At 65.2% G+C, this 16,598-nt stretch overlaps 6 protein-coding genes across 6 annotated transcripts; 2 read left to right on the forward strand and 4 right to left on the reverse strand.

Moving 5' to 3' along the window:
* Positions 1-75: 75 nt before the first annotated feature.
* HETIRDRAFT_475188 (uncharacterized protein) lies at positions 76-3,298 on the reverse strand. Its single transcript, XM_009548036.1, has 5 exons — positions 2,701-3,298; positions 2,302-2,613; positions 2,123-2,169; positions 1,007-2,054; positions 76-912 (listed from the first exon to the last, which is right to left on the reverse strand). The coding sequence occupies exons 1-5, from the start codon at positions 3,217-3,219 to the stop codon at positions 703-705; spliced, it is 2,136 nt and encodes a 711-aa protein (XP_009546331.1). The 5' UTR covers positions 3,220-3,298; the 3' UTR covers positions 76-702.
* A 211-nt stretch (positions 3,299-3,509) lies between these two features.
* Positions 3,510-7,699, reverse strand: HETIRDRAFT_458976 (uncharacterized protein; the record flags this gene model as incomplete). The annotated part of the gene is made up of 5 exons (XM_009548037.1): positions 3,510-4,622; positions 4,775-5,530; positions 5,647-5,700; positions 5,880-6,210; positions 6,272-7,699. 5 exons carry the CDS (start codon positions 7,697-7,699, stop codon positions 4,216-4,218), a joined length of 2,976 nt encoding a protein of 991 aa, XP_009546332.1. The 3' UTR covers positions 3,510-4,215.
* Positions 7,700-7,896: 197 nt separating this feature from the next.
* HETIRDRAFT_451440 (uncharacterized protein) lies at positions 7,897-8,208 on the forward strand (the record flags this gene model as incomplete). The annotated part of the gene is made up of 1 exon (XM_009548038.1): positions 7,897-8,208. One exon carries the CDS (start codon positions 7,897-7,899, stop codon positions 8,206-8,208), a length of 312 nt encoding a protein of 103 aa, XP_009546333.1.
* Positions 8,209-8,436: 228 nt separating this feature from the next.
* On the reverse strand, positions 8,437-11,217 carry HETIRDRAFT_451441 (uncharacterized protein; the record flags this gene model as incomplete). Its single annotated transcript, XM_009548039.1, has 5 exons — positions 8,437-8,828; positions 8,889-8,927; positions 8,980-10,815; positions 10,868-10,988; positions 11,047-11,217. 5 exons carry the CDS (start codon positions 11,215-11,217, stop codon positions 8,437-8,439), a joined length of 2,559 nt encoding a protein of 852 aa, XP_009546334.1.
* Positions 11,218-12,289: 1,072 nt separating this feature from the next.
* On the forward strand, positions 12,290-15,777 carry HETIRDRAFT_384116 (uncharacterized protein). The gene is made up of 12 exons (XM_009548040.1): positions 12,290-12,462; positions 12,534-12,610; positions 12,670-12,684; positions 12,778-13,031; positions 13,105-13,307; positions 13,370-13,564; positions 13,623-13,812; positions 13,872-14,046; positions 14,115-14,308; positions 14,370-14,463; positions 14,643-15,193; positions 15,243-15,777. Exons 1-11 carry the CDS (start codon positions 12,310-12,312, stop codon positions 14,893-14,895), a joined length of 1,803 nt encoding a protein of 600 aa, XP_009546335.1. The 5' UTR covers positions 12,290-12,309; the 3' UTR covers positions 14,896-15,193; positions 15,243-15,777.
* HETIRDRAFT_318379 (uncharacterized protein) lies at positions 15,724-16,584 on the reverse strand (the record flags this gene model as incomplete). The annotated part of the gene is made up of 3 exons (XM_009548041.1): positions 15,724-16,039; positions 16,114-16,397; positions 16,456-16,584. Coding segments are annotated over 3 exons (729 nt in total), but the record flags the coding sequence as incomplete, so codon positions are not given.
* Between the last annotated feature and the right edge of the window lie 14 nt (positions 16,585-16,598).

Here is a 16,598-nt window from a genome sequence, read left to right on the forward strand (position 1 = left end):
TACAAGCCGCTCCCATAATCCTGATGGCCCCCTTGAGCCGCGCGGGAGCCAACCGCTAAGCACCCGTGAGCAGCAAGAACAAAGCGCGTACGTCTCCGCGTCGCATTCGCATCCAATCAACAATCTACCCTACCAAGCAAGCGGGCCAAAAAAACCTAAGCAACGGAGTCTCGCGCCAATGGTGGCCAACTCGATAGAGCGCGGGCGGGCATAGATACAGTATATAAAAAAACGAGTGAGAGATCCAGCAGTCATCCGAATAAGCAAAAAAAAGACAACACGGTAAACGTAAACGGAAGATAGATCGAGGGCGCGAGGCAGCAGCAACAGCAACACAGAGTCGGTCGGGGAGGGAGCACGCACGTAAGCTAGCAAGCGGTCGGAATTAGGGGATAGGAGGGATAGGAGGGTAAACAAACGGGGAAGGAAGGACAGGAAAGACAGGGCCGGGGTTCACAAAAAATGCAGACGCGGGGAAGGCAAGGACAAGGACAGGGGCGGGGTGCTACAGGTCCGCCCGAGGATACACGCGCGCGCGCGCACGCACGTTTCTTCTTTCTTTCTTCAGGGGGGTATAACGCGCGCGCGCAGTAATCGATACATACAGCGACGGCGACGACGGCGCCACGGCTCCGCCTCGCCACACGTAGTCCGGGATCCAACACGGACGCCGCGCGGGAGGCTGACGGCGCGCGGGCGGGCTCACAGGAGCGGCGTCGTGGTGAGAGAAAGCGGGTGCGAGGCGGGCGCGGGCGTGGGCGCGGGCACGGGCGCAGCGATCGCGCCGTCCATCGCGCCCTCGAGCAGCCGCCGCGTCTCCTCCTCGCCGATCTTCTGCGTCGCGCGCCGCGCGAGGAGCTTCTCCGTCCTGTACCGCTCATACAGCACCTCCTTCGTGTGCGTCTTGAGCATCTGCAACCGAGCGAGCGCGCGCGCGCGCGCACCGTCAGCTGCCGTTCGCCGACCCAAAAACCAGCACCATGAGCGCCGCGCCGCGGCCACGCACCTTCATGTGCGTCGACAGCACCGCCGTCCGCAGCGCCGCAAAGTCGCAGTGCGCGGGCTCCAGCACGTCCACCGTGCCCCACCGGAACGTCCGCGTGAACACGCCCTTCAGGTCCTCCGGCGGGCCCTGGCTGTACGGCAGCGCAGCAGCAGCCGCAGCCGCCGTGCTCCGCCCCGACCGCCCCGACGGCGACACGGGGCTCTGCAGCGCGCTCGTGTTCGTCGACTCGGTCGTGTGCCCGTCCTCCGACGGCCCCGCAGCCGCAGCCGCGGCACCGGACGCCTCGCGCGTGCGGCGGTGCCGCCGGCGGGACGGCTCGGGCGCGATGAGCGCGAACGGGAGCAGCGCGCTGAGGTCCGCGCGCGCGACCGCCGGCGCGGAGAAGCGCACGTTGGCGACGCTCTCGCGGTCCTGCGGGTCCGGAACCGCCGGCCCGCGCGTGTCGGTCGTGAGCTCGCGGCGGGTGCGCGAGCGCGAGCTCGGGCGCCGCATGCTGAAGCTCCCGCTGCGCAGCTTGATCACCGGGCGCGACTTGCGCTCGGGCTGCGCGGGCTCCGCCTTCTCCTCTTCGTTGCCATCGTCGTCGTTGTCGTCGTCGTCGTCGTCGCTGTCCGTGCCGGTGCCGTCCCTGCCGTTGCGGCGCTCGGCGGTGGCAGTGGCGGCGTCCGTGGGCTTTGGCTTGGCGGGGACAAAGACGCCGAAGCCCAAGTCCGCGCGGACGAGGTCCCTGCGCACCGCCTCCTTGATCGCCTTGAGCTTCTCGTCCGTGAGCGAGTCGGAGCGCCCAATCACGGGCAGGACGTTCGCGCGTGCGGCGATGCGGCGGATGACGCGCAGCTCGGCAGGCGACATGGTGAGCTGCTCGTGCGCGGCCTCGTCGGGGGCGTCCTCGTTGTCCGAGTCGTCCTGGCTGTCGTCCGTGAGGGACGGCGTGTCCGGCGGCGGGTGCGAGAGCGTCGTCTCCGAGCGCGATTTGGGGGCGAGCGTGGAGAGCTGGCGCCGGGCGCCGGCGGTCATGATCGAATCGGGATCGATGATGTAGATGCACCTGCGGAGAGATGGCATGATGGTGATCATCAGCGCGAGCGCACGCACATATGTGGTAGTCGGACGTACAGATGGACGTGTTGGTCGCCCTTGCTCTGCCGCACGACTTTCGATTCCTGCGCACAAACGACGACCCGTCAGCGTCCCACGCACACCCGGCCCCGCGCGCGACTCCCAGCACCCTGTCCCCCACCGCACCGCACCGCACCGCACCGCACCGCACCCAACCAAAAACCAACGAGACGCACCTCGCTCATCGTATCCGCATACTGCTCGTCCAGATACTTCACGATGCCCGACACCTGCCGCTCGAGCGTGAGCTCGCGGCCCTCCGCAAAGTCGAGCCCGGGCGTGTCGATGACGGACAGCAGCAGCCGGTCGAAGCGCGACTCGCACAGCTCGACGCACGCGCTCTCGATCGCGCGCGTCTGCCGCACGCCCCCGCGCACGAAGCGCGCGAGCGCCGCGCGCTGCGCCGCGGTCGCCGTCGGCGAGACGTCCGCCGAGTCGAGCAGCAGCCGCAGCAGCGACGTCTTGCCCGTGCCCTGGCCGCCCGCGACCTGCGATGCGATGCGATGCGATGCCGCCCATGCCACCGCGTCAGTGGCACCCGCAGACGCACGGAGCGGGGAAAAAACGCAACGCACCATGAGGTTGAACGTCGTAGGCAGGCGCGCCCTACGCTGGCTCGGGCGGCTCGGCGCGTGCGACGCGGCCGCGGAGTTGCGCCAGTTCGCGAACGACGACGGCGGGTGCGACGACATGTACAGCGCCGAGATCGTCCCGTTGGCGCCCCCGTTGGCGTTCGCGCCCGCATTCGCGCCCGCGCCGCCCTGCGCGGTCCCTGGAGGCCCGCGGAACGGTTTGTGGAAAGGAATTGGGGCACGGTCGGGCGCGCTGAAGGAAACTTTGGCCGCACCTTGCACGGGGTACGCGCGCCGCCCCCCCTGCTGCCCTTGCCCCTGCCCCTGCTGCTGGTACTGCTGCTGGTAGTGCTGGGGCGGGGGCTGCTCCGAGGTGGACTGGCGGATGGACTCGACGTCGACGAGGTTCTCGGGCCAGGGGATGCCCTGCGCGGAGAGCTCCGGCAGCGAGGGCGACGTGCGGATGGCGGACGCGTCCTCGTCGTCCTTCTTTGCGGGTTTCTTGCGGAAGCTGCGGAACATCGGTGGAGACGGCGGTGGAGACGGCGAAGATGGTGGTGGTGGCGGCTAGCGTGTGCGTTTGCGGTATGAGAGTATGTTGTATGTGTATGTGTGTGCGTGCACGGCCAGCGAGGAAAACAAAGCGAAACAAAAGAGAGAGCGGAAAGGAAAGGGGGACCGGTGGCAGCGGGGGGTATACGACGACTGCCTGCTCTCTCTCTCTCTCTACAGTAACACACACGGGCCTCTCTTTGCGCCAGAACTCCTCGCCGGCTTCCACTTACGTAACTAGTCTTTCCTTCACGCGGCGTCCAACGTCCACGCACTGTATATCCAACGCACCGCTACTGTACCTGTACTACTACGGAAAAAAAAACGAAACAGAGGAGGCGGTAGGGAAAAGAAAGCGAAAAGGGAGAAAAGACGGAGAACATAGGCGGGACACCCGCGGATCGGATCGGATCGACACACAAATACAGTACAGTCCTAGATAGTAGTTATGAGCAGAAGACACTGAGGGGGTAGGAGGGGGAAGTGTAGGTGGTGGAAGGGGCAAAGGGAAAAAACTAAAAACCGAACGCAACGCGACAAGAGAAAATGTGGTAGTAGTAGGAGTGGTTCAAGTCGAGCGAGGGGGAAGAAAACACAAAAACACAAAAACAGAACGTCACGTCGCTGGAACATCGCGCAGCGCCCGGCTATAACCCAGAAACAAATATACCTAGGAATGACACGCACCGGATACCACAAGGGGGGTGGAGGAAGAGAAAGCGCGAAAAAAAGAAGAGAAAACAGGAAATAAAAGGGGACCGGGATCCAAAAAAGACAAACACCAGGACGCGCTTTGGTATGTATGTGTGTGGTGGGAGGGGGAAAGTGTGTAAAATGGAGGGAAAGAGAGCGAGAGACGAGAAGAAAAGAAAAGCCCGTCCGTCTATGTGACACTGTGCCTCTGCCGCGCCAGCAGCCCACCCGCGCCCCGCTCTATGCACGACATGCCACCGCCCGCTCGCCCGCTCACATCACGCCGAGCACGGGCACCGCCCCCGCGCCGCCCGCCACCTCCCCCTCCACGCGCACGCGCTTCGACGGCGGCGCCGCGTCGCCCTCCGCGAGCGCGTGCGCCCGCTTCCCCTCCGCCGGCGGCTCCTCCAGCGCGTCGTCGTACGAGCGCGCGTACCCCTCGGACGCAGACGACGGGCCCGTCCCCGACCCCGCTCCAGCTCCAGGCCCCGGCTGCGGCGCCTCCGGCGGGCTGCGCGACCCACGTGCCCGCGCGCTCGTCCCTGTGCCTGGGCCCGCGTGGCCGCCCCTCCGCCGCGACGGCGCGCCGTTCGCGGGGTCGTTGACATAGTTGCACGCGAGCGAGCGCCGCGCACAGCTCGCGCACGTCGGGTGGGCGCCGTCGCACTTGGTCTTGCGCGCTGCACACGTCGCCGTCGCCGTCAGTACCATATGGGGCGCGCGCGGAGGCAAATTCAAAAAAAAAAAGAGGAGGGGGGGGCAGGGGCGGCGAAGCGGAGGAAAGGGGGGGGGGCGCAGATACACGTGATAGAAGAGACGGGACGAGGCTCACCACGACAGAAATTGCACGCGACGACCTTCGGGCCGTAGTTGGACGACGTGCGGTTGCCCTTGGTGACCGTGGAAGCGCGCTTGCGCTGCGCGGGCTGCGACGGCGGGGGTGCGGGCTGCGACGCCTGAGCCGGGGGCGGCGCCTGCGGGGGCGAGGGCGGCTCCTCGTCCACGGCACGGATCGGTGGGAGCATGGGCGGCGCGCTCGCGGCCATCGGCGCCTGCGCGGGGGAGGTGTACGTGATCGTCGGCAGGCCACCGCCGAGGACGTGGCCGTTTCCGTTGCTGGGGCCGTTGAGGATCTGCACGCCGCGGCGATCGACGCGCTCCCGCTCCCGCTCCCTCTCAAAGCCCCTGTCGCGCTCGGCGTCCAGCTGGGACGACGCGAGCGCGGACGCGGGGGGCGCGTCCTCGAGGCGCTCATACGCGTGCAAGGCACGCTCGGCCGAGAGCGTCTCTCGCGTCTTTACCTGCACGGACGACGCCGGCACCAGCTGCTGCTGAGGCGCCGCGGCGCGCACGAGCGGCTTGGCGTGCACCTCGGGCGAGAGCGACGGCTCCATCTCGAGCGAGCGCTCGTCCGCGCTCCCGGGGCCGGCGTCGGCGTCGGCGTCGCTGTCGCTGTTGTTGCTGTCGAACTGGCGGCGCTGGCGCGCGCCGCCGCGCCGTTTCTGCGGGGGCATGTAGTCGCACGGGTTCGAGCGCTTGAGGCACTGGTGGCACGCGGGCCGGCCGCCGTCGCATTTGAGCTTGCGGGCTGCAGGGGTGCGCGTGGGGATGCGGAACGGGGCAGGTGAGAATCACGGGAGGAAAACGGGGAAGCGGGACCCAGTGTCGTGTGCGAGGCGGGCAGAGGGACAAGGGACGACTCACAGCGGCAGAAATTGCAGGCGACGGTGATCTTCTTGGCGCGCTGCCTGTTCGACTCTGCAAAAAAGGTGGTGGTCAGCCACGGCTCTTAACGCGCCACGCACCCGCGAAAAGACGACGCGAGAGGAGACGAGCGAGGAAGAAGTGGGAACGTCAAGGGACAAAAAAAAAACGAGAGCGCCCAAGTAAATGCCGGGTTCTGCACGCGCGGATAAACAGGGAAAGAGGGGACTGACTTGCGCTGGACGCCGAGGGCTTGCCGTTCTCCTGGCCCGAGTCCGAGAGGGTCGCCGAGGCGGCGACGGACGAGCCGTGCGGGTCTCCGGGGGGCATCTGGTGCGTGGCCGAGTGCGCCGAGAGGCGAGGCGCGACGCCACGCGCGGGGGGCACGTCGATGGCGAGGATGGGGCGGGTGTTTGAGGGCGGGAGTGGCGCGGACTCGGGCGCGGAGGAGACGGCGACGGGCAGGAGGTGGTGCGGCGGGACCATGGCCTCGCGCGATGTCCCACGCAAGTACTGGCTCCTGAACTTGCCAAGGAGGTACTCGCGCGTGTACTTCTGCAGCGTCTGAAGCAGGCGTCGGTCATGAAGACCACACGAGGGGGGTGGGGTGGGGTCAAAAGCGTACCTGCATGTGTTTGAACGCGGCGTGTCGGAGGGCGAGAAAGTCGCAGTGAGTGTGGTCGAGGACGTCGAGGTAGCCCCACCGGTAGCTGCGGATGAACTTTCCGCGGGCGATTTTGGGGGGAAGATGGTAGCTGGAAGGGTGGGAGTGGCTCTGGGGCGTGTACTGGAGGACGAGTTCGTGTCGGGAGGGCGGGGCCCTGTTGACGCCGTCGCCGTGGGAGTAGCCGTCGGGAGAGATGAGGGCGTAGGGGAGGCGCAGGAAGGAGGGCGTGACGGGAGAGGTGGGGGACGAGGTCGCGGAAGAGGAGGCGGAGCCGTTGGGGTGGGCGAGGTAGGGCTTTACGTCGCCGTTGAGTACGGGGACGTCGAGGGCGTCCTTGAGGTGCTGGTACTGCTCGACGTCGTCGAAGATGCCAAAGCCGATGCCTGCACTGGCGAGGTCGTGGCGGACTGCGAGCTTGATGGCGGCGAGGCGGTCGTTTGTGAGGGTGTCCGCGCGGGCAATGACGGGGAGGACGTTGACATGGGAGGAGAGGCGGTGGATGGCATTGACCTGTGCCTGGGGGAGGGCAGGGCGACAGAAGGGGGGGTTTGTGGTGACGGGGGGCTCGAGGATACGGGCCTCGGGGTCCAGCTGGGAGAGGCCGCTGGGGTGGGCGTGGGGGACGGGGGGCAGGAGGGCGGAGGGGTCGGGCGGGGGGACGATGTCGTCTGGGTCGAGGAAGTAAATGCAGCTGGAGAGGGGAGAGGAAGCGCGGTGAGCAAGGGAAGGCCGAGGAGACCGAGCGGGTGGCAAAGAGAGACAGACGCACAGATGGACGTGGTGGTCGCCGGTGAGGGCCTTGTAGTCCTGCAGAGGGGCACGGATTAGGAAGGGGCGGGGGGCGAGGGGGCGTTGGGAGGGGTTGGGAGGGGAGGGGCGCGGGACGGGACGTACGTCATCGAGGCTCTCTGCGAACTTGGAGTCGACATGGCGGAGGATGTCGTGCATGATCCTCTCCGCGTGGGCCTCGTTGCGGAGGAAGTCGAGGGAGGGGGTGTCGATGAGGGTGAGGGCGACGGGCTGGGGGTGGGGGGAGTCGGAGGGGTCGAGGAGGACGTCGACGGAGAGGGAGCGGATGTGCGGGGTGTGTAGCGCGCAGCCCTGGACGAATTTGGCGAGGGAAGTGAGCTGGTCCTTGGTGGCCGAGGGGGCGACGTGGCTGGTGTCGAGGAGGAGGCGGAGGAAGGAGGTCTTTCCTGTGCGCTGGCCGGCGACCATGAGGGTGTAGCCGCTGGGGGCGGGGTCGAGGGGCGGGGCGGGGGGCGGCGGCGGCGGTGGACGGGGCAGGAGAGGGTGGGGAAGGGGGCCGGGATCGGGGCGGTCGTCGCTGTCGCGCGGGTGCCAGTGCGGGGCGGGGTCGAGGGGCGCGGGGTAGAAGGAGGCCATGGCGGGGGAGCGAGGACCGCCGGGGGAGATGCGGGGAGGAGGAGGAGAGACGAGGAGGAACAGCAGCAGCTAGCAGCAGGAGCAGGGACTGGGACTGGGAGAGAGAGGCCCAGTGCGGGGCGCGTTCGGACAGAGTCTATCCCCGCCGCACCCGCCCAATCGGATCCACCCCTTCCCTCCGAGCGGATCCTTTACACATGTCCCTCCCCGGCCCCGGCCCTTGCCCCTCCTACCCCCGCACCTCCCACACCCCCGCCCCCGCCTCTGCTCAAGTCGCCCTCGCCGTCGTCCTCGTTCTCGCCGTCGTTCTCGCCCTCGCCCTCGCCCTCGCCGTCGTCCTCGCCACCTTCCTCCCCGTCTCCGCCGCGTCCGCTCCCGGCGCCTCCTCGCCCTGCGCGAGGAACCAGTCGCGCGGATCAGAAGCCCCCCCCATCACACCCGTCCCCGGTCTAGACCCTTCTCTCCGTTATCTCACTCGCCCCTCGGCTACCCGATTGCTCCCCCGTTGATCACTCACCACCTGTCCACGCCACAGCAGCACTTCCTCGTAACATTACAACGCCCTCCCGGCTGCCTACATATCATCCCCGTCCCTATTATCCCTGCCCCCCCCCTCGCCCGAGGTATTATCATCGTCGCCCCCAATAACAATACGCCATAATAATAATAATAAAAGATCAAACAATCGCCTGCAGATCGTGATCCCGGCGTCTCATCCGAGCGCCCTGCCACCTCGGCTACCCCTCCCGTCCCTCCTCATCCCTCTTCCCGCCGCCGTGCCCCTCGCGCGAACCTGTCTCTCGGCTCCCACCCTCCTCTCCTCCCGCGCCCCGTCCGCGCCCGCCTCGCCCCCGCCCGCGCCCAGACCGCCGCCCGTGGCGTGTGTGCGGCGCGGAGGGAGCGGCCAGATCAGAAGGGCGGACAAACGCGTGACTCTGCGCGGGAGCCGTCGCGCCTGCCGCGGGCGCAGGCCCACCGCGTGTCCCCCGATTCGGCTGCTGCCCCTGCGCCGCGAGCGTCTTCTTCCCGGGGCCGCGCCGGCGCTGCACCGGCTCGTAGACGCAGGGCAAACCCCGGTTCTTGCAGTTCTCGCACTCCGGCCGGTCCCCGCTGCATTTGAGTTTGCGCCCTGCGAGTTCCCGTTCACGTCAGCCCTCTCTCAAAGCTAGATGCGGGCACCCACACACACCCACACCCCCGCCGTCACCTCGACCAACGTCCTCCGACACTGTCCAGGCGCCGGCGACACAGGTGCGTCCACTCACCTTTGCAAAAGTTACACGCCATCGCCGTCTTCTTCGGCGCCGCCCGCGCCCGCCCCTCCGAGTCGCTGTCGTCCGCGTTCGACTCGCGCTTGCGCTTGCGCTTCCGCCCCACCAGCGGCGACGGCGCCGTCCTCGCGCCGCGCCTCCTCTCCCCCGTTTTTGACTCTTCTTCCTCCGCGCGCGGCATCCCCTCGGGACTCGTCGTCCGCCGCAGCCTCAGGGGGATCGGCCGCGACGGCTGCGGCTCGTGCAGCCACCCCGGGGCCCCCGCGCGCGACGGGCCCGCCACGGGCGCTCTCCCCCCCGAACCTCCTGCCTCCCCCGCGGCGTCTCCTCGCGTGCGTTCTCGATCGTCGTCGTCGTCGTCTCCAAAGCCGAGCCTGAGCGGCCGTAGCATCAGCTCCCGCTCCCGCTCCCACGGCGCGCCTCTCTGCTCTGGGGCGGGGGCGGGCATGGGCACGGGCACGGGCACGGGCACGAGCATGGGCGGTGGGAGGAACGCATACTCGCGGCTCGTTCGCGCCGCGCCCCCGAACGCCGCCAGCGGGGGCAGGGAGCCATGCGTGCGCGGGTCGAACGTCGTCGCTGCGGGAAGCGGCTCGTAATAGTCGTATACACGGCCAAACCGCGCGTCGTAAAAGGGCCGTGTCCCCGCCGAAGAAAAGCTGTGCGCTGAGCGTCCGTGCGCGACGTCCAAAAGCAGCCGCGGGCACACGGCAAACGTCAAGCCAGCTGTCAGCGTCCGGAATGGCGCCCGAAAAGACAAAAGAATCGACGCACCCTCGCGGTTATAAGCCGCGGCCTGTCGATCCAGATCCGCAGCTGCCCTCCGCGGCTCGTCCGTCCTCCTCCCCCGCTCGTCGCGCTCCCGCGCCGACTGCACCTCGCCCTCCGTGTAGCCCTGCCTCGGAGCGGGCGCGTACCAGAAGGGCGCGTGCGTCGGCGCATGGGGCTCCTCGAGGCCATGTCCCTGGGGCCTCCGCCACGGGTCCAGCGGCGGCGGGGCGGCGGGGGAAGCAAGCACACGCGCAGTCGGCGGGCGCGGCGTCCGCGTCGATGACCCCGCCTCGCCGTTCCCAATCGTTCGCTGTGGCACGCGAGAAGGGACTGGGGTGAGTCTTTGTGGAGGGGGATATGTGTACGACGTGGAATCTGTGTCCATGAACCGCCCCGCCCACAGGCCACCGTCGTAGGGCGGGAGCGAATGCGAGAAGGCCCTGGGGCCCTGGGGAGGGTGATGCGCTTGCGGGTGGCCCGTAGGCGAGTGCGAGTGCGAGTGGTGGAGCGGGGGGAGAGAGGGGAGGCCCCCCAACGCGTGCGCGAACGGGGCGGAGGTCATGAGAGGCCGGGCGGGGTAGGGGGAGAACATGGCCGTGCCCGCGAGAGCGTGTTCCTCGAGGGGCGGGGCGAGGTCTCTAGTGCGAGGACCGTGCTCGCGCTCGCGGGCGTACGCGCGCATGCGAGTGGCACGCCATCGGCCGTCGTCGTCGTCGTAGAAAGGGTCGTCGTCTTTGTCGTCAGTGTCGGTTTCGTCTCTGGGCGCGCTCGTGCCGGCGCTGCTCGCCACGGTGGACGCGAGAGGCTCAGTCGTGCGCGGCGATTGTGGGCCAGAGCGCAGATGGCGCTGTAGGCTGCGGGGGAGGGAGCTTTGGCGGTGCTCGCGGTCGCCAGGTTGCATCTCGGGAGGGTACTCTGCCCCTCTCCTCTCACTCTCTCGAAGTGGGCGGGCGGGCAGGCGGGCGGGCGGGCGGGCGAGTGGGTAGGCAGTCAGGGGGCTCGCCGATAGCACTGCACAAGCCACAGGGGAAACGTATCCGCGGAGGCGTCTCGTCGGTGGGCAGAACTCGTCGTCTAGCTAGAGCAAGCCGTTCTCAAGGCCATACGTTCGGGGGGAACGACGTACTGGGTAGAGGAGCTGTGAGGGCACGGGGCGGAAGAAAAACGCGCGAGAAAAGGCGCCGCTCGCGCTTTTGGAGGCGGGAGCACAGGGGCGAGGGGGGCGTGGTCAAGTGGCAGGACCGCTCCTAAGGTTTGCTTCCGCTGTTGACATTGGCGAGACTGAGACAAACAACCAAAACAAACGGCAACGCCGAGAGGGCAGCTGGGAGACAGGAGGGGAGGGGGTCGCTCGAAACATGCTGGCCTCAAATTTTCGCCGCCTGGCCTGCCAGACAAAATTTCCCGATCGGTGTGGGCCCCCCTCCGCCGCGTGCGCTCGTCGGCGGCGGACTTGCGCGGTGGTCCAGTGCGCATTCTGATTTTCTGCGTATTGTTTTTTAAAATCTCTCACAGCCTGCGGCGGGCTCCAGTAAACGCCCCCAGCGCGCCGGCTATCTCCCGTTTAGACGTGCTTTGTTTGCGTCGACAAACACCGGCATCGCGCTGCGCCTCGCGATACCGACGGCACCCTGTTTCTGAGCTCGAAAAGTGGCCCCCGGCGCCGTGTGCGGTTTATTTTATTGTCTCTTTTTTTTTTCGTCGCTGCTCAAACGCGCGGTCGAGCGCGAGCGCGAGCGGCGAGGGCGAAGGCCCCACCCTGCGATGCAGCAAGATCATCGCAAAGCCGCTTCGATCCCGCCCTTCACCATCTTACTTGGGCCCACATCACGTACAATAACCCCGGGAAGCCTTCCCAATATGGCGAAAAGGGCCCACAGATTTGGTCGCCTCTGCAACTCTAACGTTATATCCCTCATGCCACAGCTTGCCACAGCCCAGACTCGGCGTCGCGCCGCGTGCTGCGCCCCCTCCGTCCGTCCGTCCGCTTTTGGCCAGCGGTTTGCGGCGGCTCGAGTTGAAAAAGAAACCGTTGGACTCTGCGTCCGCGGCGGACGCAAGCTGTCAAGCTGCGTTCTTAATAGTAGATCGTATCTGGCGGAGGCAGGCGTTCCCTCTCGCTAGCATTAGTTTCCGCGATTCAGTCCCGTTTCTTTTGTAGGCGGCCTCGCGAGCGTGTCCGTACAGTGTTATAGGAGTAAATCGATATCTCGCCATGAAGCTGCACGCTCTCGATAATTCTTACAAAGCTTGCTGGCTTCGAGGCTCTCTGCATACTACGTGACCGAAGGTTCCGCGTCGAATGCTCTTCGATAATGTGCAATTTTACAGCCGCCCTCCATTTTTCGGACACTTTTTTTCTGCGCATGCAGAATGTCTCAGTCGCCAGGCCAACAAAAGTAAGATCGTGAGCGGATCAAGTGTGCAATGGAGCGGCCGGGCGGTCGTCGGGAAAGCCGAGCATCGCCGAGCCGCGTCCGATCGTGCTGAGTCAGCCGCTCTGAAGACAGGGTCGCGGCCGAGGAGCCAGTCAGCGCTCACGGAATGACCACCGCACGCGCGACGACGATGCGCTCGAAAGTCCTTGCGTCCCCGCGAAAACACGCCCTGGGCCCGTCCGCGAGGGCCTTTGCGACGTCCGCGGCGAGATGCGACGAAAAACCGGTGCTGAATCGCTACTCGAGGACCATCACGCAGCCCAAGGCTCAGGGCGCGAGCCAGGTGCGTGTGTCGGCTCGTCGTTTGCGTCTGTCTTGTGCGCTGAGGCGTGCTCGTCGCCGGCGCGCGCACAGGCCATGCTGTACGCTACCGAGGGCATCAACTCGGACGCTGACTTTAACAAGGCCATGGTCGGCGTCGCGAGCGTATGGTGAGTCACGCCGCGCCCGCCCGCTTTTTTGCGAATTGACCCGCCGCGCCCGCGCGCAGGTACGAAGGCAACCCGTGAGCCCCCCCCCCCCCCCCCCCCCCATCTCCTCCCAATCCCCCTCCTCCCCCTCCACGCGCGCGCGTGCCAACTGACCGCCGCGCGCCCAGATGCAACCGCCACCTCCTCGGCCTGGGCCAGCGCATCAAGGCCTCGCTGTCCAAGGCGGACCTCGTCGGCTACCAGTTTGGCACCGTCGGCGTGAGCGACGGGATTAGCATGGGCACCCGCGGGATGTCGTACTCGCTCCAGTCGCGTGACCTCATCGCGGACCAGGTGGAGACCGCCGCGGGGGGCCACTGGCTCGACGGCATGGTCGTCGTTCCTGGCTGCGACAAGAATATGCCCGGCGTCTTGATGGCCCGTCAGTTTCCTCCTCCGCCCTCGCGCCCGCGCGCCCTAGCGCCGTTGACTGACGCCCCGTGTTGTGCTCGCAGTCGGCCGGCTGAACCGCCCGGGCGTCATGGTGTACGGCGGGACGATCCGCCCCGGCTCGTGCGCTGGCGCGCCGCAGCTCGACATCGTCTCGGCCTTCCAGTCGTACGGGAAGTATCTCCAGGACGGCCAGACTTCTGATGCGGAGACAGAACGGTACAACACCGTCCGCCACGCCTGTCCTGGTCCTGGTGCCTGCGGGGGCGTGAGTGCCGTCTCCCTCTTTTTTTAATTCGCGCCGCGGGTGAGTGACCCCCTGTCCCGAAGATGTACACGGCCAACACGATGGCGAGCGCCGCTGAGGCGCTCGGGATGACCGTCCCGGGTTCTTCGTCGTTCCCGGCGGAATACGAGGAAAAGTTGGATGAATGTAACTCCATGGGCCAAGTCATGCGCAATCTCCTCGAGAAGAACATCCTTCCCAGAGACATCATGACTCGCTCCGCGTTCGAGAACGCCATGGTGCGCGCCCACGTTCCTGACTCTTGTCGGGGGTTCTCACATTATCATTTTCTTTTAGGTGTTGACGATCATCCTGGGCGGCTCTACGAACGCCGTCCTGCACTTGATCGCCATCGCGCATTCGGTGGGGATCAAATTGGACATCGACGACTTCCAGAGAGTGTCGGACAGGATCCCCTTCATCGCAGACCTCAAGCCTAGCGGCAAGTATGTCATGGAGGACGTCTACAAGATCGGTGGCATCCCCAGTAGGTGACCTTCAATTGATCGCGCCGTGCACATGACCCGATGCGTTATCTGATTGCAGAGATTCTGGCTTACCTGCTCAAAAATAACCTTATCGACGGCGATAACATGACCGTGACCGGCAAGACTCTGGGCGAGAACCTGGAACGCTGGACACACAAGTACGGAGAACTCTCTTCCAGCCAAGACGTTATCCGACCGCTGGATAAGCCGATCAAGGCCACAGGCCATATCCGGTGCGTCGTGCTCTCTACCTCGACCTTCGAACCCGCCCTCGATACTGATAGGGGCGTCCTCCACGCAGGATCCTGAAAGGAAACCTGGCGCCGGGGGGCGCCGTCGCGAAGATCACTGGAAAAGAGGGCCTCGGTTTCACTGGTAAAGCACGTGCCTTTGACTCCGAGGATGACTTTGTCCGTGCGGTCGAGAGCGGCTCGATCAAGAAGGGCGAGAAGACGGTCGTCGTTCTCAGGTATCTCGGACCGAAGGGCGGGCCCGGTGCGTTTCTCATCGCCGTGAATCTGGGGTGGCGGTAACGGACGCGCTAAACGTAAACCAGGCATGCCTGAGATGCTCAAGCCCACGAGTCTGATCATGGGCGCCGGTCTCGGCCAGGACGTGGCTTGCCTCACGGACGGACGGTTCAGTGGAGGGTGCGTCCTTTCTTCCGTTCTCCTCCCTCGTTGCCCCCTTCACTTCATGGTCCCTTCATGTCTCCTTCATGTCGCCCTCACGCCTCGGCCTCTTTACGTCTCTTGCATGTGCATGCCTGTGTGTGTGTGTGTGCGTGCCGAGAAGCTGATTGACCCCCCTCGTCACCTAACGCACCCAGCTCCCATGGATTCGTCATTGGGCACGTTGTGCCGGAGGCCCAGGTCGGGGGGCCCATCGCGCTGGTCCAAGACGGGGACATCATTTCCGTCGATGCCGTGACCAACTCTATCGAGCTGCGAGTGTCTGCGGAGGAACTCGAGCAGCGCCGAAAGGCCTGGACGGCCCCTCCGCTCAAGGCGCACCAGGGCACGCTTTACAAGTACATCAAGACCGTAGAAGACGCCAGCCACGGATGCATTACGGACGCCTGACATGCTTCGGGCAAGCGTCCCATCCTCTTAGGGGTAAAAAGTAGCGACACGGTGTATTAGGATCTGTCAGATGCATGTGGTAGGGACATGTTCTGGCTGCGGTGCAAGTACACTCTAATGTAAAACGTACACTAAGCTATCGTAAAGGGGCTGGGGTGCTCCCGAACGGAAAGAAAACGGCGCCTGTGAAGATGGGGTCACCCGCGTGATGTCGCCTTCAATTTCTTCTTCTTCTCTGCCTTGGGCATCTTGGTCTTGCGCTTTTCGCGCTGCTCGACCTTGACTGCTTTCTTGCGCTCCTGCGGTGCCGTGAGCATGCGAGCAGGACCAGCGGAACAGAGGACTTGCCTTTTTGGCTTCGCGGTCTTCGTGGCGATGGCCCCGCGATGGCCGGTCGACGAATTCACCGTCCGCTGCGCTTTCCTCCCCATCGTCGTTCTCATCGGCATCATCGCCTTCGTCGTGTTCGTCGCTGTCCGACGGTTCCCCTGCCTCGGGAGTGTCGTCAAAGTGGACGGTCTTGACGGACTGGGGGTCGTCTGGAGAAGAGGGCCTGACGAGGCCGATCGTATCGGCGTAGATGAGCTTGTTCCCTTCACCGCGCAGCACCGCGTCGACGTCTCGTTCCGGGTTGTACAACTCGTTTAGCGTCCGGGGGATATATGACTTGCGGAACACCTCGTCTTCGTGTGCGGCGGAGGTCTCTGCCGCGGATCGAGGGTCAGCATCTGCGGTACCGTCGCCGGCTGTCGAGGGCTCCTCGACAGGCGCCTCTTGCAGCCACCGCTGGAGAGCTGCCTCGTCTCCTTCCTCAGACGCTGCCGCGTCGAGCTTCTCACAGGTCACGAATTCGAAGCACCGCCGCAGGCCGAGGCACTGGACGCCCATCTTGGAGAAGAAGTCCTCGACGTTTTTGAGATCGCTACGCAAGAAGTCGAAGGCAGAAGGATGGTCCTGCTCTACGCTTTGCGAGACATCGATGATGTATAGATGGCCGTTGTGATAGAGGATGTTGTATTCTGATAGGTCAGCGTGGACGAGCTTGCACTGGTGGAATAATTTGCGAACGTTGAGGACGAGTTCCTCGTACAACGAAGGGTAGACGGATTTATCGATATCCGCATCTTTCAGTCGTGGCGACGCCCTGTCAGAAATTCCAAGAAAAAAGATAGAAGCATGAGAGCCGAATCCCCTATGTGGTCGGCGAAGAGCGCTCACCATCCCTCTTGGTCTCCCAGAAAGGTCATGACGAGGACATTTTCACGGACTTCTATGGGCTCTGGACAGGGAATCCCAGCAGTGACAAGGCGTTTGAGATTGCGCATCTCCTTCTCGGCCCACAGGCGCACCATTTTGCGCGGGTTCCGACGACTGTATCCTCGTCTGAAGCGGAACTCGCCTGTGACATAACGATCTCTGTCCTTGAAAACAAGGATCGAGGTTTTGTATATTTTGAGAGCAAGGTGCTTAGCCTCCGGCGTCGATGCATGGTAGACATTTGCCTGAATTTGATCACATCGAATCGAATTCAAAGAGGGATGCGGATAAGTTTGCACGTACCTCTTTCCCTGTGCTCACGCAGCCATTCACTTCTTGAACAAGGCCTCTGCCAATCATCTTGAACAAAATGATGCGTGTCCTGGGATCTAGAACTTGTTCGTTTGTGGCCCTGTCTGACTTGTCCTTCATATTGGCGTACGAGC

Source organism: Heterobasidion irregulare (assembly GCF_000320585.1).
Source record: "Heterobasidion irregulare TC 32-1 unplaced genomic scaffold scaffold_05, whole genome shotgun sequence".
Taxonomy (NCBI): Eukaryota; Fungi; Basidiomycota; class Agaricomycetes; order Russulales; family Bondarzewiaceae; genus Heterobasidion; species Heterobasidion irregulare.